This window comes from Simochromis diagramma, unplaced genomic scaffold (genome assembly GCF_900408965.1).
Source record: "Simochromis diagramma unplaced genomic scaffold, fSimDia1.1 OVJJ01000377.1, whole genome shotgun sequence".
Taxonomy (NCBI): Eukaryota; Metazoa; Chordata; class Actinopteri; order Cichliformes; family Cichlidae; genus Simochromis; species Simochromis diagramma.
Genome location: NW_024387037.1, coordinates 359,351 through 382,314, shown reverse-complemented (window position 1 = coordinate 382,314; position 22,964 = coordinate 359,351). Strand labels below are relative to the sequence as shown.

Sequence of the window (22,964 nt, the reverse complement as noted above, 5' to 3'; positions counted from 1 at the left end):
TGTTTCTGAGTGGAAAAGTTCAGATTGAAGCTCTTCGGGGTCACCTGACACAATTCTCTGTTTTTACATGTTCTAGATTGTTTTTTAATAAAATAGAAGCTCTGTCTCTCTTTATTCTGACATTTAACTAATTCAAAAGATATTTCAACATTTATTTATCTAAAACAAAACAAGTTTACTCTAAATTGATGTTGTACAGTAAAAAATGTTCTTATGTTTTCACCCTAAAGTGTAAATATCTGGTTTCAGCTGTGAATATACTGCTGTGTGTTGAAGTTCCTCTTGTTTTGCGTAGAAATATACTGAACAACATACAAAGCATAATACAGAGTGGGCCATTTGGTGCCCATGGTGGCCATTTAGAAGTCGGCCATCTTGGATACAACTTTTGTTTTTTTTCAATAGGAAGAGGGCCATGTACAAAGTTGGCCTTTATGGAAGAGTGGCAAGAAGAAAGCCATTGTTAACAGAAAACCATAAGAAGTCCCGTTTGCAGTTTGCCACAAGCCATGTGGGGACACAGCAAACATGTGGAAGAAGCTGCTCTGGTCAGATGAGACCAAAATGGAGCTTTTTGGCCAAAATGCAAAACGCTATGTGTGAGGAGGAAAACTAACACTGCACATCACTCTGAACACACCATCCCCACTGTCAAATATGGTGGTGGCAGCATCATGCTCTGGGGGGGCTTCTCTTCAGCAGGGACAGGGAAGCTGGTCAGAGTTGATGGGAAGATGGATGGAGCCAAATACAGGGCAGTCTTGGAAGAAAACCTCTTGGAGTCTGCAAAAGACTTGAGACTGGGGCGGAGGTTCAGCTTCCAGCAGGACCACGACCCTAAACATAAAGCCAGGGCACCAATGGAAAAGGTTTAAAACAAAACATATCCATGTGTTAGAATGGCCCAGTCAAAGTCCAGATCTAAATCCAATCCAGAATCTGTGGCAAGATCTGAAAACTGCTGTTCACAAACGCTGTCCATCTAATCTGACTGAGCTGGAGCTGTTTTGCAAAGAAGAATGGGCAAAGATTTCAGTCTGTAGATGTGCAAAGCTGGTAGAGACAGACCCTAAAAGACTGGCAGCTGGAACTGCAGCAAAAGCTGGTTCTACAAAGTATTGACTCAGGGGGCTGAATAATTACGCACACCCCACTTTGCAGTTATTTATTTGTAAAGAATGTTTGGAGTCATGTATGATTTTGGTTCCACTTCTCACGTGTGCACCACTTTGTGTTGGTCTTTCACCTGGAAGTCCAATAAAACTGATCCATGTTTGTGGCTGTAATGTGACAAAATGTGGGAAAGTTCAAGGGGCCGAATACTTTTGCAAGCCACTGTAAACACACATGTAAGCTAAGACTCTCTAAAGAAACAGCATTGTTGTTGTTCGGGTTTTCATTTCAGCATTTGTTGATTCACTGGAAGAGCAAGTAACGTAATATGGGTCAAGTGATCAGTTTGATATCAATCCTTTGTGATGCACCGTCATATTTACATTATTTGTACAGTACGAATGATTTTCTTTGGTACCTGGTCAAACTCCTCTGTCTGCAGCAAACTCACAGGCAGCAGCTCCCCCCCCTCTCACAGGCGTCAGTGCTGTGCTCAGTCACCTAGTGCCTGAGCTCGGACGATACCAAAATTAGGGGGAATTTATGACAGTGCGCTATGTGCTTCTAATATTGTGTGTAGCTTTTGTTTTATACAGTTGTCAGCCAGGCATCTAACTATGGAACAAATTACACTCCAAAAGACCCGGGCTTCTGAAAAAAATGACCCGGGCTTAAGCTCAGTAAGCCACGTAAAAGTGGTCTTGAGGCCAGTCTTGGTCTCCAGACTGGCTTCGAGACATCCAACTCTAGATTCCAAGCTGGGTTCATTGGCCGCTGTAGCGCCTAGAGACTGTCTGGGTTAATTTTGGGGTTAGTAAATTAGGCTTAAAGTTGAAATTTGCCTCTAAAACCGTGTGTTTGGATTTTGCAGAGCAAGACACGCGCTCTGTATGGTGTGTTGAGTGTGAGGGAGAAGTGTCTCCCTCACGAGCGCCGTGAAGCAGATAGAAAGAGGAAGAGCAAACGGCCCAACTCAGAGGGGAGGAGCTGAGTGTGAGGTGGAACCAAGGAGGAGCTAGGAGAAGCAGTCTGTGTGACTGCAGGGGAAAAGTGTCTAAAACGGAGAGTCAAGAGCAAAAACAAAAAGCGGTAAATTATTATGAATTATGCATAAAAACTAAAGCAGAACGGGAGGAATTGGGAAAAGAAGGCACAGGATTATTTAAATTAGCAACAAGGGGAAATGTGTTTAAAGAATCAGGGAGAGTGTCAAATAACCAGTGATGAAATTGATATTAAATAAATCTCTTAGTGTGTTAATACAGGTAACTACGGACCTGGATCAACCGTCCACCACGAGCACAGCGGCCGGAACAAAATGATAGATTAACATAACCCAGCAAGAATCAGCAGCTGTGGAACGGACAGCAGAGAACTAAAGGAGAAATGAAGGGTTTAAGAGTACATCGAAATTGGGTCGAGATTTGGGGCCAACTGACTTGTGGAGGTTGAGAAAGTGTCCGGAGCATCGCAACAAAAGGTGAAACAAACACACACACAGGCAGAGAAACGTGAGAGGAAGGCTCCTTTTAAGGAAACACCTTTTGGAGAAAAATGGGAGCTAAGGCAGAGAGAGGCTTTGCTGGATCTGCAGCGCCACTAAACACACATACAAACCTGTCTGCAAACACACACACATGCAGCGAAAGTCAGCTTACACTCATAAACACGTCAGTACTTCTCAGCAATATTAAAGCAAAGAAACTTAACACACACTTGTTGTTAAAATGCTGATTTTATCCACTACTGACAAACTAAAAAAGACTGGTATGACCAACCAGTGATGAAACAATAAATTTAGTGGTTAAGAGTCAAATTGTGAGATGTTTTCTGCTGCTTGAGAAACACAAGTAATTACTGTATGAAGAAAATTCTATTTTGTGGTAATATTTTAAATATGCATCTCTGTTGTCCTGTCATCCTGGTGAGCTATGAGTTCATTATATTATTTAAAAAACACAAACAAGGGGGAGAAACGCTGACACAGGACAGTGTTTCTCTGTAACACAGCAAACACAACATCATTTCCCTGTTGGTCCACTCCTCTCTGTTTTTTGTTTTGTTTTGTTTGTTGTTTCTCTTTATGCTTGATTACAGGCTGCTTTGCCGGCCCTGTAAGCCGAGGCTGACCTGGACTCCTGCTCTCCCCTCTACCATCTTTGACGTGACCCTGACCAAACGCTGCAGCAGTAGGACCCACAACAACAATCTGAAAATGTCAACAGTGCTACAGGAAAGGATCTCATGCAGCGGAGATGGAGGGCGCTATCACTACACGGGGAAATTCCCCGACAGCTTCAGCTGACAGAGCTGTGATGAGACGCCCATTAAGCACGGATGAAAAGTGAGGCCGAGCAACAGAATGCTGACCTTGGTAACTCTGCATTAACACTGTGCAGGACAGTGATGGACCAACACGGATGATCGGGCAGCAGAGAAGGAGACAGAAGGAGTAACTGAGCTCAAATGGCACCTCAGAACGGACTAAACACAGAAGAAGATGCAGGTTTCACCTGCAGTGAGCATGGACACTGGAGAAAGGACCGCCCCAATGGGGTCAGAACCAGGATGGACAGAACTGTGAGCAGCAGCAGCAGCAATGGACGCAAACAGACTGAAGAGGAGGGCAGGACCCCAGGGCACGCTTCAGGCCGTGGTTTACCCCAGACACCAGAACAGGAAAGTGATGAACACACACATCTACACACTAGGGCTGCCACGATTAGTCGACTAGTCACGATTACGTCGGCCATCAAAACCGTCGACGACTGATTTAATAGTCGACGCGTCGTTTGAAGCTTTGTAAGATCACAAAAGATGCAGGAATAAGTAGCAGGATTTAAGAGTGTAATAACGGACTGAAACAGAAGATGGCAGCACTGCATGTACAAGGATGCCAGCTGCCGTTAAACCCCGAAGAAGAAGCAGCTGTGTCCCAGAATTCATAGCGCAGCCCTGCTCAGTTTCCAACAATGGCGGCAGCTAGTTAGTGTTAATATTACTCTTATTATTCTTTCTGGGTCACAAAATAAACGTTTAACATATGTTCAGGCGAGAATGTAGCTGTGCAAACCTCAAATATCTGCTCAGTTTATCAAGACACCGCATATTTTCAAAAGCGCTCCGACGTTTTCGGAGACGTCTGTTACCCACTAGCTCGATAGCGAGCCGGGGGCTAGGTCACTAGCGCCGTGAGAACACCGGACTCCCGGCAAATCGTTTTCAAACCCACCGCCGTCTTTCGCTACTCAGGTTAAACATGATATATGAGTCACTTAGATAACTTAAAAATGTTATTGTTTGGCTTTCTTTAGTGTTTTATTTGTTACTGAGTAAATCGGTTTGGCTGAGATTAAAGTTTTTATACAGCTGAATAAACATCAAGCAGACAGCTGATCATCAGAAGTGTGAGATGCTCGAGAGTTTACTCCGGTGTCCTGTTATAAACTACGAATCCTTGAGGCCAAGTCCATAACATGTAACTGTTTCAATTAGATTGATTGTCATTTTAACTGACTTTTTTATTTTTATTTGAATTTTATTGAATTTTATTTTTTATTTTATTTGTATTCTTTCACTTATTGTTGCATGTGTGTTGTTGCTGCCTGTGTTTGAGTAATTTCTGTAACTGTGAGACATCTGCTGCTGCCTATCTTGGCCAGGTCTCCCTTGAAAAAGAGGTTTTTAATCTCAATGGGATCTTCCTGGTTAAATAAAGGTTAATAAATAATAAATAAGGAGTTTATTCACCGAAACAATCTGCAGATTTCATTAAAATTTAATAAACTATCATCTTGTCTTTATTTTTAGTTAGCACATACCTTAAACACTTAAAGCTGTAAGCTAATGATAGTTATATAAGAGCTGGTGCGATAAGCTGTACGTTGTACGTCCAATGGATGATGATCTGATTAGTCGACTAATCGCAAAAATAATCGGTGACTAGTCGACTATCAAAATAATCGTTTGTGGCAGCCCTACTACACACACTCTGACTCAGCATGAAGTGATACACAGACAAACACATGTGCACTTGTTGATTGAGTGAGAAATGACACACACACCTAAACCGAAGTGCTGATTCACTGAGAAGTGATCCACACACAAAATACACACACACGCTCGTGCACTGAAGAGTGATACACACACACACATGCTCGTGCACTGAAGAGTGATACACACATGCTTTGCTAACGAATGCTGATGCTGATATGCAGAATGCTGCACACACACACACACAGACCCACATACAGACTCTGTTATAAGAAGCCTCTGATTGCACAGAACGCATTTATGTTATCCAGAGGACACATATGTACATTTAACAAACGAGGTCTATCATTCTCTGCTCATGAAACGATGTCTGTGTGGTGAGCGTGGAGTTTCTTGCACCTGACTGCATGCCTCGGGATGTTTATGGCTGCTCAAGGCCTGGACTGAGTTGTTCACTGTGCTTCACACAGCCAGATGAGAGATATGAGGAGCAGTGGATCAGAGTGAAAATGATAAACTAACTGTGTAATGTATAATTCGGAGCACTGCATTTTCTATGATTGAGATTTGATCCCTGGAGAAACTAAATAAAGGTGCATTTCCCCTTGATAGATCAAGTGACAGCAGGTGGAAAGACTGTCACAGAGTGACACTCAAGTCTGAGTTCAGACCAAGAAAGTATAAGAAACGAATTAAATCCAGGAGCAGTCAATGCAACTCTGCATGTTACAGCATCTGAGGTTCTAACTCGCACACAATATTGTTCTATGGGGAACTCCTGTGAGTTTTCTGTTGATTTTTCTTAGCAGTAGGTTGAGTTTATCAGTGAGGTTTGGATTGTTTTCTTCCTCTATGAGAAAGACGGTTTTGTGCTTAGACATGTCTGGAACTGGCTCTAGTATTTGTTATTTTATTATGATTTTATGGTCTGAGATAAGGAATATGAGACGTGTGATCCAACGGTGGTGATATTTTGTGAGCTCATGATTTAAGAATCTTTTATCCAGGCCTGGAAGACTGAAATTTAAAGTTCTATCAAATATTCTTACTGGAAACTGTCGCAAAGTGTGTTTCTCCGTGATTATAATGGGCTTTGGAGAAATTCACTTATATGGGACGCTGATCACATGAGATAGTCCTGAGTCTGAAGGAAGATCCAGGGGGTCAGTGTTGACATTGTGGAGGACTATAAATACCTTGGAGTTCACATTGACAATAAACTGGACTGGGCTAAAAACACACAGCACTTTACAGGAAGGGCCAGAGTCGTCTCTATTTTTTGAGGCGACTGAGGTCCTTCAACATCTGGCAGAAAATGCTGAGGATTTTCTATGAGTCTGTTGTGGCCAGTGCGATCCTCTATGCTGTTGCATGCTGGGGGAGCAGGCTGAGGGTCGCAGATGCCAACAGACTCGATAAACTGATCCGTAAGGCCAGCAATGTTGTGGGGATGGAGCTGGACTCCCTCAAGGTGGTGTCGGAGAGGCGGATGCTGTCCAAGATAGAGACAATGTTGGATAACACCTCCCACCCACTCCATGACGTGCTGGTCAGTCACAGGAGCACGTTCAGTGAGAGATTACCCATAATGCACCACTGAACGACACAGGAAATCATTCCTGCCTGTGGCTCCCTCTACAACGCATCCACTTAACACACTGTTTACTGCAACCGCTACACCCTTTTTGCACGTTCTTTTTCAGCTATTTATTAATAAGTGACTTTATGTATATATATGCCTGTATATATTATATATGGTGCTATTCTTAGTTGTGTATTGTCTGTCTTTCTACTGTTTGTTTATAATGCAGCACTGTAACGAACAATAATTTCCCCCAGGGATCAATAAAGGATTCTGATTCTGAGAACAGCGTGCAAGGCGAGCAGATGGACGGAGATGTAGCTAGCCACCCCCACGCAGGCTTCCAGGACATCATTACTCACTTAAAGCAGAGTTTAAAACTGAGTTTGCCACGAATAAGAAAGACATCAAACAAGAAATGAAGGACGAATCTGACGGCTTCAAGAAAGACATTAATATAAACCAGGCAGAAACGGCGAATGAGCTAGCTAGCCATGAGACCAGACTCGAACAAGCTGAAAAAAGACTGGAAGAGATGGAAAGGGGGAATATGGCCGCAAAAGACGCACTAACCCAGTCGCTCCAGCAACAACGCAGTATTCAGATGAAACTGGCTGACTTGGAAAGCCGTAGCCAATTGGTAAATAGATTTGATGCACTGTGGTTCAGCGGGTTGGGAAGCTCATCTTGTAACCAGAAGGTTGCTGGTTCAATCCCCAGCTCTGTCTGTCCTGGTCGTTGTGTCCTTGGGCAAGACACTTTACCCAGGTCAGAGGGGCCGATGGTGCGATATGGCAGCTTCTGTCAGTCTGACCCAGGGCAGCTGTGGCTACACCTGTAGCTGCCTCCACCAGTGATTTGGAGTTGAGTTATTTGTAGATGGGTCCCTAATCTTGTGAATTGTATTAGCAGCTTGTTGCTGACGCTGTGCTAACAGTCTAGCTGCCTTTGGGCCGTTCTCATAATAATCTTGTTTTTTTCCCACTTCTTCAGTCAATATGTTGTCAGGTTCCTTTTTTAGCGTTCTGATTCTGTCTTGGAGCTTCTGAGTTGTTCGTTAGAATATTTCCGTGTTTTTCAATTCCTCCACCCGGCTTAGGTACAGGGCCTTCCTCGTTTGGTGTTGTTTTGAGGTTATGGCAATAAGCTTCCCTCTGAGCACAGCTTTGAATGCATCCCAAAACACAGTTGGGCTAATTTCTTCTGTGGAATTTTCCTCTATGTTTTGCTTTATGTTTTTCTTGATTTGGTCTTTCGTTTCTTTTTTATTCAGACAGCTCAGGTTTAACCTCCAACAGGTGTTTCTACGCCTACTATTTAGATTTAGCTTTAAATGAATGGCACAATGATCAGAAATATCCGCCACTCCAATTGTGCATTCAGTTACTCTGTGTAGATCCCATCTGTTCATTAAGTCAATTCTTGAGTAAGTGTTGTGAGTCTTTGAGTAGTGTGTATACTCCTGATCCAGCGGGTGGTGTTCCCTCCATACATCTACCATTCCCTGCTCCTTCATACAGGTATTAACCATTCTCTCTGTTTTTGCTATTTGTGCTTGTTGATCAATCCTATGGTCGAATAGCACATTAAAGTCTCCTGCACACAGTCCCTTCAGATTCTGACATGACTGTAGTAAGTAGAGTCTTCACGTTTTGTTGGTTGCTCTCAGGGGGAATATGGAGATTGATTCGTGTCACCGCCTCCCCTTCTAGTTTACCTCTTACAATAATGTATCTCCTTCACTGTCCCGAATTTCTTTAGAACATTCAAAATTAACTGGATTTTTAATAAGTATTGCTACCATAGTAAGAATTTCTGAACCCAAATTTCTTTGATTTATCATGCTCTTCCTGCGACAGATGTGTTTCCTGTAGATATATTACATTGACATTAAGCTTTCTCATTTTAAGCATCACTTTACTTCTTTTAATAGGGTTATTCATCCCATTGACATTCATTGACACCAGCGTTATATTCCTCATCTTTTCACTGTTAAGTTTTGTTTTATTTTTGGCTTATCACTATCATAGCCTCCCACACTAACTCTAAGAACTTGGAACAAGATAACAAGAAACTTAAGAGAAACTGAAAATACGTATTTCTTACCCACAGCGGCCCTTTGTTTCGGGGGTATATCCCTTTCAGATTAGGGGCCCTGTGAGATCCAACCTAGGTTCCTAAATAAAAAAAGAAAGAAAACTACCACTTTCCGGTCTAGCTTGCCTTTGAAAACAATAAAGTAATGAACCTTTAGTTTCTGAATTCTACTGTTCAATCATTTCCACCGGATTGAAACGTTTGTATCCTCACATATAAGTTCTCGGTGTTAGATCGCTGCCATGCTAATGCTTTTTGCAGTCGATCCTCCAGCATCACGCTTTCCCCGCTGCGGCACCTCCACCTGTATTCCTCTCCTCCTTAGCTCCTCCGCCGCCGCCCGGCCGCTGTCGTATGTCCTGACGCCACTCTCCCACTGCATCCTGATTTTAGTCAGAGGCGTCTGGAAGCGAATTCCTCTCTCTTTTAAGGCTTTCTTAATTCCAGCGTATTCCTTCCTCTTTTGAATAACGTCGGTAGCGTAGTCACAATCAAAGAAAAGCTGCTTATCCTGATGTACAACTTTTTTCTTCCACGCTGCCTTCAGCACCATCTCCTTGGTTGACAACTGAAGAAAACTGACCACCACCGATCACGGAGGTTTTTCTAGCTTGCAAAGAAAAGCGTCTGGACTTCTTTAAGTTGCTTGAAGACGTTTCACCTCTCATCCAAGAAGCTTCTTCAGTTCTAAGGTCAACTAGTGGAGAGTCCCAGATATAAACCTAGTGGGAGTTTCCCCCCACAGAGGGACAAAGGACCCCCTGATGATCCTCTAATCACCTGAGCCAAGGTGTGAAACTGGGTGTGGGTCACAATCAGCCAGGGTTTCGGGTGAGCTCATTGTGAAACCTGGCCCCACCCTGTCATGTGATTTCCTGAGGTCAGATGGCCCAGGATGTGAGTGGGCGTTAAGGCGTCTGGGGAGGGATCTCAAAACTGGATTATAGATGGCAGACAGTTGGTGTCGTAAACCACCGCCTCTGTTCAAAGATGGTCGCTCACAGTGGACATAGATGCTTCTTTCACTCCTCTTTCAAACCATCTGTCCTCTCTGTCCAAAATGTGAACATTGGCATCCTCGAAAGAGTGACCTTTGACCTTTAGATGCAGATGGACTGCTGAGTCTTGTCCTGTGGAGGTGGCTCTTCTGTGTTGTGCCATGCGCTTGTGAAGTGGCTGTTTGGTCTCTCCTTAGACTATTGATATTAACATAAGCTATTAAGACTCGTCTGTACACTGTGTTCGTGTTTTCCTCTGAAACAATAAGCTCCGCTGGAGCAGCCTTTCAACGCCTCTCTCTGTCTCTCACTAGCAAAGTTGACCCAGACAACAAACTAGAGATGGCACGATACCACTTTTTTATGTCCGATACCGATATCATAAATTTGGATATCTGCCGATACCGATATGAATCCGATATAGTGTTTTTAATCAATAAAACTGTTTTTTAATATCTTGCTGCATTTTGTATGACTTCATACTCAAGTTTAAATAAACAACAACACTAAAGCTATTCTGTTACTCCTGTATGTAAAAAACGCACTGCACCCAAAATATCTCATAGTTCAGCAAAACTGATCAATCTAATAAACTTAAACCTGCACCATCCTCCCTATTCTGGTGTTTTAAAGAGTACTTAGCAGAAATATTAAGCAACCTAACTAATAGGGTTGCAAACTCCCAGCAAAAGAAAATAGGGAACCACCCCCACCCTCCACCTCATGATGCTTAATCGACGTAATCAACTTTAATTTGATGCAGTGTGAAAAAAAAATGCACAGAAATAAATTATTTTTCTACAATATTTAAACAGATTCAACATCTTCCTTCAACAGAACTGCAGACTGCACAGATGGTACCTTCCCAAAGGAAAAAGTACTATAGCTTACTAGGGTATATTAGACTTAACAGTTACTATATACAGTAATGGACTTCTATACATTTTACATCAGATTAAAACTTTGGCTGTAAGATTCAGATAATTATTTATTAAAAGCTCGACATTTTAAATGAGAATAAGAAAGAAAAGTATGTCTTTGTGCCCCCTTTTCCCTGTTCATGCCCTATCGGCCCCCCTGGATAAACTTTGCTAGATGCGCCCCTGCACAGTTACAGCCGTCAGCTGTAGAAAAAGATCCTCGAGTAGAAAGTAATATTAAATAAATTCTAACAACAGCTGATCAAGCTTAAACGTGCTGCTGTTGTTCAGCCGCTGGTTTCCTGTTTCTGGCGCGAAGTGGGCCAAAAACAAACAAGAGAGACGGACTCGCGACAGAAAAGCCGATCAGCTGATCATTAATCATTTTCATGACTGAAGTAGCAGCAGGAGAGGGAGAGAGAGAGAGGCAGTCGCTCCATATATCGGTTGTTAAACTTAACGTGGGAACGCTTTACAAACATTCAGAGATGAACTTACACACTTGCTTTACTTCTCTGTGGGATCACTTCCTCTGAGTTTGGTAGCGAGGCTACAAACACACACAGCCGCTCTATCACGTGACCACACTGCTCCCACGTGCTACGGTTATGAGCTGAGTTACCCCGTGTCACACGTTTTGTGAGGTGCTTTTTTGATATTTAATGGATCGGATTACCTTTTTTATTTCTCTCCGATATCCGATCCAGTAATTTAGGTCAGTATCGGACCGATACCGATACGTAATATCGGATCGGTCCATCTCTACAACAAAGTAAAGCTAGTTTTCAGCTACGAGCCCGACACGAACCCGATGTATTAGCTAGAGGTCCCTTTACTACGGTTCGGAGCCGCGGACCTGTTTTCTATACGCGTGGAATAGTTTTCTATACGAGATCGCTGCAAAAAGTGCAGCCTTACCTAATGTCCACCTGCTGTTACTCATTTATATTAAGATTTAAACATCTAGCTGGTGTTGGTGTGGAGAGCAACCTTCAGTAATGAATCACACAGCAATAGGACATTCATGTAGTTGTAAAAAGCATGATAATAGATTAAGTAATCCAAAGTATTCAGAATACGTTACAAAATACATTTTGGAGCATGTAATCTGTAATCTGTAGTGGAATACATTTTAAAAGTAACCTTCCCAACACTGCGTGCAGTCCTGGACCAGAACATCCTGTGTAGGGGTCTGAAACTGAAAGAATTTCCAGAGTCTGTAAGGAGCAGCGGGCCAAAATCCTCCTGAGCTATGTGCAAACCCGCTCTCCAACTACAAGCATCACTGCTGTGCACCAACAAGGCTTTCTCCACCAAGTACTACGTCATATTTTACTTTGGTTGACTTCACTCAGTGATATGCAGATCAAATAATTATTTCCCTCACAGTGTTTCTCTCACTGAAGCTGCAGGTTTCCGTGGTCTGGTTTGTGCTTCAGCACATCAGCTTCAGTCGAACCAGCCGTGAGCACAGCGCCAACAGTGCAGCTGGCTGTCTTCACAGAGCGCTCTCTGACAGCAGCTTAGCATCGATCTCGACTCTAACTGTGGGTCATTTTCATGACCCGGACGACCGTTAGACATTACTCCACTGGTGACCAGTAACGCCGTCGCATCACATCTGCAAAGGTTTAAATGTTAAAGTTACCTGGACGGCGTAGGAGATGGCGAGGCCGGCGTAGGCAGGGGAGATCTTTCCATGCATCACAACCATCATCAGAGCTGTGATGCTGATCAGAGCCACGCTGATGATGTCCAGGCGCACAGCCAGCCACCGCATCGCACAGCTGAAGAGGTAGAACGGGGCCTGGTTCTGGTCCAGCAACACCTGGTACCTGGAAACAACAGCACACAGTCAGCGGTCAGAACTACATCCTGGACGTCGGAGCGGGTCATTCGGTCCGACCCAGACCTGTGCAGGAAGTCGCGGCCTCGATCATAGGCCTGCAGCGTGGCCAGGCCGTGGATGCTGGAGGTGATGTGGGACATGAAGGGAGACATCGTCACATTGTCCAGCCGCTTCAGCTCTCGTATGAAGACCCTGGAGATGCTGTGGAGCACCGCAAAGAGCAGGACCAGAGGACCCACCGCCACCAGGAACCACGGGAAAACACAGCTGATCACGCCCAGGCAGAAGAAGACCAGGATCACGTTCTGGATGAACATCTCCACTTGGAACGGCAGACGAGTGTCGACTAGATGGAAACAGAGGAGACGGGACTCGGTTAGACCCTGGACCCGAACGGCAGCTCAGACCCTCCAGTCCCACCGTCACCTTCATCCATGTCCTTGGAGAAGCGGTTGAGGAGCCGTCCCGTGGGAGTCGTGTCAAAGAACTTCATGGGGCAGCGCAGGATCTTATGGAAGAGCTCGTCATGCAGCTTAGAGGAAGCTCGCAGGGTTCCCTGAGGAGAGACCACAAACACCGCGCTGTAACAACAGGCTCGCTGTAACCACGGTAACCAGTATTTTACAAGCAGGCTGAGAGCAACTGCAGCAACAGGCCAGAGGGGACCTGGGCTGAACTCTGACCTTGACAAAGGCGACCCCTCTGATGAGTTTGAAGAGCAACATGACTCCCATGGAGGAGGCGTAAATGGCGGCATATTGTTGCATCATGGGATTATCTCTCATGCTGATACTCACCGCTGAACTGTTGCCAAGGGTTACCGTGGTGTTCTGGGAAAAACGGAGAAAGAGGAGTCAGAGGGAGAGCAGGGAACAGGAGGAGACGAGAGGCGGAGAGCAGAGAGGAGGAGACGCACCCCGCTGCCCTGATTGATCCAGTAACTGAGCCACCAATGGCAGAAGGCAGAGCTTCCCACATTCAGGACAAACAGGGCCACGATCAGCAGGCAGGAGGCGGAGCCACCACATGCTGACATGTACACCTGGAACACAGGCCACACCACGGCCCCGTACTGCTGCTCCTCCCCTTTAGGGTCACATGACCAGGAAATGGGACAGAAACAGAGACAGAAGGTCCCTCGTTTAATTTACCTGAACGCTGTGCTCTCTGTCACTAAGAAACTTTCAATAGAGCGGATTAAAAAATCCTACCGTTGTCCTTGACGACTGGGATGTTCTTCTTCAGTGATCCTGGTTTAGTGTCCGCTGGTTTCCTCTGAGAGCTGCCATTCTTCCTGCTCGGAGCCTGAAACAGGTGAGACAGAGACATGTGAGCTGCAGTCAGGTGACACAGAGACAGCTGAAATACAGGTGAGATGCAGACAGGTGAGACAGAGACAGGTGAGATCCAGACAGGTGAGACAGGTGAGACAGAGACATGTGAGATACAGACAGATAAGACAGGTGAGATACAGACAGGTGAGACAGACAGGCGAGAAATAGACAGGTGAGACAGATAGGTGAGAAAGACGGTTGAGATACAGACTACAGACAGGCGAGATACAGACAGGTGAGACAGGTGAGATAGAGACAGGTGAGATACAGGCAGGTGAAATGCAGACAGGTGAGACAGAGACATGTGAGATACAGACAGATAAGACAGGTGAGACAGACAGGCGAGAAATAGACAGGCGAGATACAGACAGGTGAGAAAGACAGGTGAGATGCAGACAGGTGAGACAGGTGAGACAGAGACATGTGAGCTGCAGTCAGGTAACACAGAGACAGCTGAAATACAGGTGAGATCCAGACAGGTGAGACAGGTGAGACAGAGACATGTGAGATACAGACAGATAAGACAGGTGAGATACAGACAGGTGAGACAGATAGGTGAGAAAGACGGTTGAGATACAGACTACAGACAGGCGAGATACAGGCAGGTGAGACAGGTGAGATACAGGCAGGTGAAATGCAGACAGGTGAGACAGAGACATGTGAGATACAGACAGATAAGACAGGTGAGACAGACAGGCGAGAAATAGACAGGTGAGATACAGACTACAGACAGGTGAGAAAGACAGGTGAGATGCAGACAGGTGAGACAGGTGAGACAGAGACATGTGAGATCCAGACAGGTGAGACAGGTGAGACAGAGACAGCTGAAATACAGGTGAGATGCAGACAGGTGAGACAGAGACATGTGAGATCCAGACAGGTGAGACAGGTGAGACAGAGACATGTGAGATACAGACAGATAAGACAGGTGAGATACAGACAGGTGAGACAGACAGGCGAGAAATAGACAGGTGAGACAGATAGGTGAGAAAGACGGTTGAGATACAGACTACAGACAGGCGAGATACAGACAGGTGAGACAGGTGAGATAGAGACAGGTGAGATACAGGCAGGTGAAATGCAGACAGGTGAGACAGAGACATGTGAGATACAGACAGATAAGACAGGTGAGATACAGACAGGTGAGACAGATAGGTGAGAAAGACGGTTGAGATACAGACTACAGACAGGTGAGATACAGGCAGGTGAGACAGGTGAGATACAGGCAGGTGAAATGCAGACAGGTGAGACAGGTGAGACAGACAGGCGAGAAATAGACAGGTGAGATACAGACTACAGACAGGTGAGAAAGACAGGTGAGATGCAGACAGGTGAGACAGGTGAGACAGAGACATGTGAGATACAGACAGGTGAGACAGACAGGCAAGAAATAGACATGTCATGTGCCTGCCTGCTTCAAGTCCTCTACCATAATCCCTGTCCCCAAGAAACCTAGGATCACTGGACTAAATGACTACAGACCCGTGGCTCTGACATCTGTGGTCATGAAGTCATTTGAGCGCCTGGTTCTCTCCCATCTCAAGACCCTCACGGCCCCCCTCCTGGACCCCCTGCAGTTTGCATACAGAGCCAACAGGTCTGTAGATGACGCCATCAACATGGCCCTACACTTCATCCTGCAGCATCTGGACTCCCCAGGAACCTACGCCAAGATCCTGTTTGTGGACTTCAGCTCTGCCTTCAACACCATCCTTCCAGACCATCTCCAAGGCAAGCTTTCCCAGATGAATGTGCCTGATCCCATCTGCCGGTGGATCACTGACTTCCTGACGGACAGGAAGCAGCATGTGAGGCTGGGAAAGAATGTCTCGGACTCCCGGACCATCAGCACCGGCTCCCCTCAGGGCTGTGTTCTTTCTCCTCTGCTCTTCTCCCTGTACACCAACTGCTGCACCTCCACCCACCAGTCTGTCAAGCTAATCAAGTTTGCAGATGACACCACCGTTATTGGACTCATCTCGGACGGGGATGAGTCTGCCTACAGGAGGGAGGTTGAACGTCTGGTGTCCTGGTGCAGCCACAACAACCTGGTGCTGAATGCCCAGAAGACAGTGGAGATTATTGTGGACTTCAGGAAGCACACAGCCCCACTCCCCCCCATCATCCTGACTGACACCCCCATCACCTCTGTGGACTCATTCCGCTTCCTGGGTACCACCATCACTCAGGACCTGAAGTGGGAGCCCACCATCACCTCCGTCATCAAGAAAGCCCAGCAGAGGATGTACTTCCTGAGGCAGCTGAAGAAATTCAACCTGCCAACACGGACGATGATGCAATTCTACACCGCAATCATCGAGTCCATCCTCACCTCCTCCATCACCGTGTGGTACGCTGGAGCCACTATCAGGGACAAACAGAGACTGCAGCGTGTTGTGTGCTCTGCTGAGAAGGTGATTGGCTGCAGACTCCCATCTCTGCAGGACCTGTACACCTCCAGGACACTGCGGCGTGCAGCTCGGATCTCAGCTGACCCTTCTCACCCTGGACACAGTCTGTTTGACCTGCTCCCCTCAGGCAGGAGGCTCCGGTCCATTCGCACCAGAACCTCTCGCCATAAGAACAGTTTCTTCCCCTCTGCTGTTGGACACATGAACAATAACCACATGACTGTCCCCGCCACTAACACATGACCCTACGCTGTGTCACTGCATCATTCCATGTTTGGCACCGATCACCACCTGCACTCATGTATATATCATGTATATATCTATCTATCTACTTAGCACTTTTAATTCTTATTCTTATTTTTATTTATTTATTTATTTATTTTTTCATGTCTATTTAACCGTAATTTATGACAGTATGTTTGCACTGAAGCACCGCAGCAATTTCCTAATGTTGTAAACCTGCTCAACATTTGGCAATAAAACCCTTTCTGATTCTGATTCTGATTCTGATTCTGACAGGTGAGACAGGTGAGACAGACAGGCGAGAAATAGACAGGCGAGATACAGACAGGCGAGATACAGGCGGGTGAGACACGTGAGACAGAGACAGGTGAGATACAGGCAGGTACCTCAATGTGTGGTTTGTCTCCGAGCAGGAAGAGGTTAAACATGGCGGCATAGTCTCCACTGAGTTTCATCAGGTTGTCATGGTTACCCTGCTCCACGATACTCCCCTCCCTCATCAAGATGACATCATCACAGTCCACCAGATACTGCCCACCGCCACACACACACACACACACACAGGTCATCTCCATGGTAACCACCTGTAGAAAAGCTCAGTGGTGGCGAGGATGCTCACCTGCAGCTGGTGGGTGACGAAGATGACGGTCTTGTGGCGAAGCTGCTTCCTTATGGCGTTGTGGAAGATGTGGCTGGCCACATGGGTGTCGAGGGCGCTCAGCGGGTCGTCCAGGATGTAAACATCCCGGTCACTGTAGAGGGCGCGGGCCAAGCTGATTCGCTGCCGCTGCCCACCACTCAGGTTGGCGCCACGCTCTCCGATCTGATTGGAGGAAAACAGCAACATAAAACAACGCATCCAGAGCCTTCTATCTACACACAGGTACACAGGAAGTGATGTCACCTCTGTGAGGTCAGCGCTGGGCAGAAGAGCGAGGTCGGTTCTGAGGCAGCAGGCGCTGATGACAGACTGATATCTGCAGAGAGGGGGCGGAGTTAGTGTGGAACAACAGAAGGGCTTCTGTTGACTGGGTGATGTCACTTCCTGTTTGGCGTCCAGCTCAGTGTGTCAGTGTGTGATGTGCAGGTGTCTCTGCCTCACCTGTCCTCCTGATACTCCAGCCCAAAAAGGATGTTGTCTCTGAGCGTGGCGTTCAGGATCCAGGCCTGCTGGGCCACGTACGCCAGCCTTCCTTTGACCGCCACGCTGCCCTCCAGCACCGTCATCTGCCAACACATCAATGTTTAATAATGGACCGATAATGGCCAACAACCAACACTGATCACCATGGCAACAGCAGGGAAAGGAGACATCACCTGTCCCAAGATGGCTGAAACCAGCGAGGTTTTTCCACTGCCGACACTTCCACAGACGCCGAGCAGCTTCCCCTGAGCAGACAGACAGACAGGTGTGAGTGATGTCCCACCCCCACTCAGGCTCAGATGCTACTAATGCCACGCCCCCACTCGGGCTAAGGTGTGACTGATTGGTGGATACCTGCTGGATGCTCAGGTTTATGTTGTGCAGCGTGCTCTGCAGGCGCTGAGGGATGGAGGGGGTGGGCAGCAATGGAGGACACGCCTCCCTGTCTTCCTCCTCCTCCGGACTTCTCTCCTCTCCTCCTTCTCTTCCTCTCAGCAGGGAGTCCTTCACCTCCTCCTCGTCCTGCTCCTGGATGACGGCCGAGTCTCTGCACCTGGACACCAGCAAACACACACCTGAGTGCATCAGCGATCAGGGCAGATCAATACAGCTGATCAACACGAGCTCGTGGGTTTACTTTTCTCTCTGTCGGTGTCTGCTGGCCCCTCCCACACTCGGACTGGGCTGAGCGCTCTGTCCACCTCCTTCCCACGCCAGACTGGCACCGCTAATCTCCACGGCAACCTGAGGGTTGACAGGCAGTGCTCGGACCCCATCGACCTCAGGCAACAGGAAGAGACTCTGAGGAAGGAGGGCAGGGCATAGATGAGATCAGGAGGCACAGGTGTGTGCAGGTGTTCCTGTGAACATGCAGTACGCAGGCGTAGGTGCACGAAGTCAATAACCAACCTTGAATCTTTCCACAGCAACGGAGGCCTCGGACAGCGACTTGACAGAAAATGGTGTGACCTTCAGGGCAAAGGTCATGGCGTTAAACACCGTTACCACGGTGAAGGCCTGGATGGGTAACGGGAAAGGGCATCTGTTATCATACCAGACTGTCAACAGGTAACCGACACAGAGAGGACATGAATTGCGGTACCTGAGCAGCTGTCAGGTCGTATCCGAGCAACATGTGGGCAGAGAATGTCGCCACGCTGGCGATGACAACAACGATGGGAGCCACGCCCACTGTGATGCTCTGGAAGTATCCCGTGAGCTCAAGGATCCTGCGCTCCTCGTCCCGGATCCCTGAGAGGAAACACAGACATGATGAGTGTTCGGCTGTGTTACCGTGGCAAACGCTGAGCGCGTGTGAGGTGAGCGCGTACGGTGGACGTCCTGCGAGAAGGCTTTGACCCAGGCATACATCTTGATGAACTTGATGTAGCTGAGAATCTCGTTCATCTTCTGAACACGCCTGTCGGTGACGGCCGTGCCCTTCCTCCTGAAATACGCCGTCATCCTCGAGCTGAGCATCTAATGGCAGATCAATACATCGCCATCAATACACTTGATCGGGCTCGATAGGTGCGCCTGTAGCACGTCTGAGGCTCGTTTAAGGACAGAAACAGCTTACAGTCACAGCGCCGTCTCACACTGCCTTTAACCCTTTCACACATAGTGGTCACCACAGTGCACAGCTCTTTAAAGGCTGTTTTCTTGTATTTGTGTGAGTGTTGATGCTATACTTGCACATAAAACACAACATTGGACACTGATGTGTCACTCCACACCCTGCCACCCACTCCAAAGGTAATCTTGTCCACCTAAGTGGACGTGTAAAAAAGTCTTTGAAAAGTACATGTTTAAAAAAAATGAAGTTCAAAAATATTTTTTTCATGCCTAAAGATGAATAAAAATACTTAAGAAAAAATCTTGATTGAGGTTGTCATAATTCATGCATGAAAGGGTTAAAGAGTAATCATTTAGAAGAACACAGGTGTAGTCAGGTGAGCACAGGCGGGCTCACAAAAGGTCAAAGACTCAGTCAGACTCGGCGAGTTTTAAAGGTACTGACCATGGTTGGGTAGAAAAGGATGAAGACGGCGGAGCCCAGCAGAGAGGTCGGTCCCAGGATGAACAGATTGTAGGCAACGCCGAGGACGGCCACCAGGGGGCCTCCTGCTAGCAAACTGCCCACGGCTGCCGCCTCAAACATCCTCTGACCGTCACTGGAGCACATGTTCACCAGCTGACAGGAAGGAAGCAAAAGATGACAGCAGAGTGAAAGGAAGTAGAAAACAATAAGAGTATTAAAGTCAGCACAGTCAGGTAACCACACCTGTCCCACAGACTTGTCCCTGATGCTGCGCAGACGCAGGATCTTCTGGAAGGCCAGGCTGAGGATGGCTCCCCTCAGTCTGGTCCCGGTCCGGTAGTTCAGGGCCCAGGTCAGAGCCAGAGACCAGGACCGCACCAGCTCTGCCGCGAGGAGACCCAGAACCAGCAGCAGGCCGTAGCCCAGGTCGGCCTCTTCCTGTTGGGTGTATTCGAGCAGACGCTTCACCACGAACGCCTGTGGGGGGCGGAGTCACTAATTACACCACGGCAGTCCGATGGCAGTAAAGCAAACGTGATTCTGGCTCTGAGGTTCTCACCGGCCCGCTGAACCCGGCCACCTGAGTGACGGCGAGGCAGAGGATGGAGAGGAGGAGGCGTGTCCTACAGAACGCCCAGACCACTGAACACAGAGAGGCGCTCGTGCCCTTTGACCTCTGCTCTTCCTCCCAGAGAGCCCACAGCCTGTGGACACACAGTCTCACAATAACACACACATACAGACCAAAGGCTTTGAATACATGCCTTCATTAGCTCCTCCCACCTCATGCTGTTGTCATGGCAGCTTTCCCGCTGTGACACGGGCCAGACATCATCCAATAGGAGCTGTTTCTTCCTGCGGGCGCACATGGCCAGAGGAGTCAGCCAATTAAACGTCATGAAGGAGAAGAACCCGGCGCTGTCGACGGGATGACACCACCTGAGGAGTAACACACAGGTGAGTGCACCTGCCTGCCTCTTAGGGACGTACGAAGTCCTCACAATCATAGCAAAACAAATCTGTGTGTGTGGGGGGGGAGGGGCTTACCTGTCATCCTCTCCACCTTTGCTCTGCTCTGCATCATTAGCTCTGTCCTCCTCCAGCTCTTCACAGTGGCAGTCAGTTGATCTGTCCTCCAGTGAAACCTGACCACACACACACACACACGCACACAGACACACACAGACACACACAGACACACACAGACACACACACACACACACACACACACACACACACACACACACACACACACACACACAGACACACACAGTACACACCTGTTAAACTTCTACTGTCTCTACGTCTTCAGCATTTAAAAGTCTAAAACCCAAACTGGTCCCCAAACACACTGACTCTATATACACAGAATAATGTTCTCTGATTGGCTGTTAGCAGTTTGCTGCAAACCTTCAGGTAACCATGGTAACAGGACCGATGTATGTCTCATTGAGCTTCAGGACTAGCATCATGTGGCTGAGGGTCCTTAAAGAGAGACAAGTCTCTGTGTGTGGCTGCAGCCTCCTCTCTGAGGACGCTCACTCACAGCAGCAGAGCTGCATCCACCGAGCACGTTCAGAGCTCACGTTCCTGCCTCGTGATGCCTACACACATAACTTCCATTCACTCGCCCTCGGCCAATCAGGTGCCTCATAGACCCTGAGACTCAGAGCCTCAGCCAATCACACAGCGGGGTCCTCAGCATCAGGAGTGGGCAGGGCTTCGTTATATAAACAGACTGCAGCTTTGTCTGCTTTTTATTCAGCAGTGCAGTAGAAGCTTTTATTTTGAAGCAGAAGCTCACGTTTCCTGTCTGATTTCTGATCACGTCATGTATTAATTGAATCTGATCAGTTATTTATTGATTACTCAGATATTCAGGTCCGCAGAGGGTTTAATGAGTTCATCAGTCACACTGATGAATACTGATCAATCGCTTTGGCTGTGATTTCTGGTGCAGTGGTCACTTTATTAGGAACACCTGGAACGTCCACAGGTGTTCCTGCTTCCACTCTGACCTGGTTCTAGGTTTTTCCACTGATCAATAGAAAGTATTGATCAGCGATCGCTGTTGAGGTGACCTGGCTTCACTGTGCTCCCAAATGCAATATCGATGCAGTACTACTGCCCTCCTGAGTGGCTGTACTCGAGTACTCACCTGCAACCCCGGCAGAGCGCCGCAGGAGGACCCCGACTCGCTCTGTCCAAAGTCATGTTGTTTCATCTTCTATCAGACCACATGGGACCGTGACCTCTGACCCCGCAACACCAACAACCTCAGGAAAAGCTCCTGAAGACAAAAACAGATACACATTAAAAATATCACATCTAGCAGTACTACAGTGATGCCAAGACTGTAGTACCAGTTGCACCAGCATAAATATCACAGTAATACTGCAATACATACTACAGTAATACTGGACTATATCCTGCAGTAATACATGAGTAAATACTGTCTTTACAGTGATATAAATATTGCAATGCAATCTGAAAACGCTGCATTAATAGTTGCACTGCACAAATTGTACTACTACTACTGTAGTAATTCTGCAGTAAATACTACATTAGTACTAGTAAAACTATTTCAATACTACCTTAATAAATACTCCAGTAAGTAACTAAGTGAGAACGCTGCAGGAACATTTGAACAATTACTACAATAATACTTCAAATACTGTAAAATATTCTGTAAAAAACTTAAACTACTGTAAATACTGGAGGAACGCTGCTTCTGCCTTTAAACCGGTAGGAGTACTGTAGTAGTACTGGTTTAAATACTACAGGCACACTAGTATAGATACTGTGATAGAATTAATATAAATAACACAGGATTATACTGCAGTATTAATGCTATCAACACTGCAATTGTACCAGTATAAATACTGCAGTAGTACAGGTATAAATACGGTTATGGTAGTAGTATAAATACTGCATCTCCTCCAGAATAAGGTGACGGGCTATGGCTCCTTCACAATAAAAGCCTGTGATGCTGCCGTTAGAGAACAGGCTGTCCTCGCGCTCGGACACGGGCAGAGAGGAGCTGCTGCCCGGTGTCCGGGCTCACCTGTGCGGGTCTCACTTGTCCGTCCGTTCCACAGTCTGCCCGCGTTCCCGGTGTGAGCGCAGCCTCGGTCACTGTCCTCCTTCAGGTCCGCGGATCTCCGGTAACTGAAGCTGCGGCTCAGCAGTAGCAGCGGTGATGCGCGGGGCAGCATGGGAAATCGAGTTTAACCCAACCG

General features: G+C 47.0%; 1 protein-coding gene across 2 annotated transcripts in view; it reads right to left on the bottom strand.

Annotated features, from left to right (window-relative positions):
• Window positions 1-22,964, bottom strand: part of abcc5 (ATP-binding cassette, sub-family C (CFTR/MRP), member 5) — a 28,745-nt gene extending 5,781 nt beyond the window's left edge. Inside the window, exons 1-23 of one of the 2 annotated variants that reach the window (XM_040043398.1) lie at window positions 22,790-22,964; window positions 21,884-22,015; window positions 20,773-20,870; window positions 20,509-20,664; window positions 20,285-20,429; window positions 19,969-20,202; window positions 19,705-19,878; window positions 19,016-19,163; window positions 18,787-18,935; window positions 18,594-18,701; window positions 18,322-18,485; window positions 18,039-18,237; window positions 17,858-17,929; window positions 17,643-17,767; window positions 17,445-17,517; window positions 17,160-17,363; window positions 16,927-17,070; window positions 13,764-13,857; window positions 13,469-13,638; window positions 13,236-13,382; window positions 12,979-13,108; window positions 12,616-12,898; window positions 12,352-12,538 (exon numbers count right to left, since the gene is read on the bottom strand). In XM_040043398.1, coding sequence (XP_039899332.1) covers window positions 12,352-12,538; window positions 12,616-12,898; window positions 12,979-13,108; window positions 13,236-13,382; window positions 13,469-13,638; window positions 13,764-13,857; window positions 16,927-17,070; window positions 17,160-17,363; window positions 17,445-17,517; window positions 17,643-17,767; window positions 17,858-17,929; window positions 18,039-18,237; window positions 18,322-18,485; window positions 18,594-18,701; window positions 18,787-18,935; window positions 19,016-19,163; window positions 19,705-19,878; window positions 19,969-20,202; window positions 20,285-20,429; window positions 20,509-20,664; window positions 20,773-20,870; window positions 21,884-21,949 — 3,270 coding nt within the window. In that variant the 5' untranslated portion in view covers window positions 21,950-22,015; window positions 22,790-22,964. The remainder of the gene's footprint in view (window positions 1-12,351; window positions 12,539-12,615; window positions 12,899-12,978; window positions 13,109-13,235; window positions 13,383-13,468; window positions 13,639-13,763; window positions 13,858-16,926; window positions 17,071-17,159; window positions 17,364-17,444; window positions 17,518-17,642; window positions 17,768-17,857; window positions 17,930-18,038; window positions 18,238-18,321; window positions 18,486-18,593; window positions 18,702-18,786; window positions 18,936-19,015; window positions 19,164-19,704; window positions 19,879-19,968; window positions 20,203-20,284; window positions 20,430-20,508; window positions 20,665-20,772; window positions 20,871-21,883; window positions 22,016-22,789) is intronic. The other variant, XM_040043399.1, reaches the window with a different exon arrangement.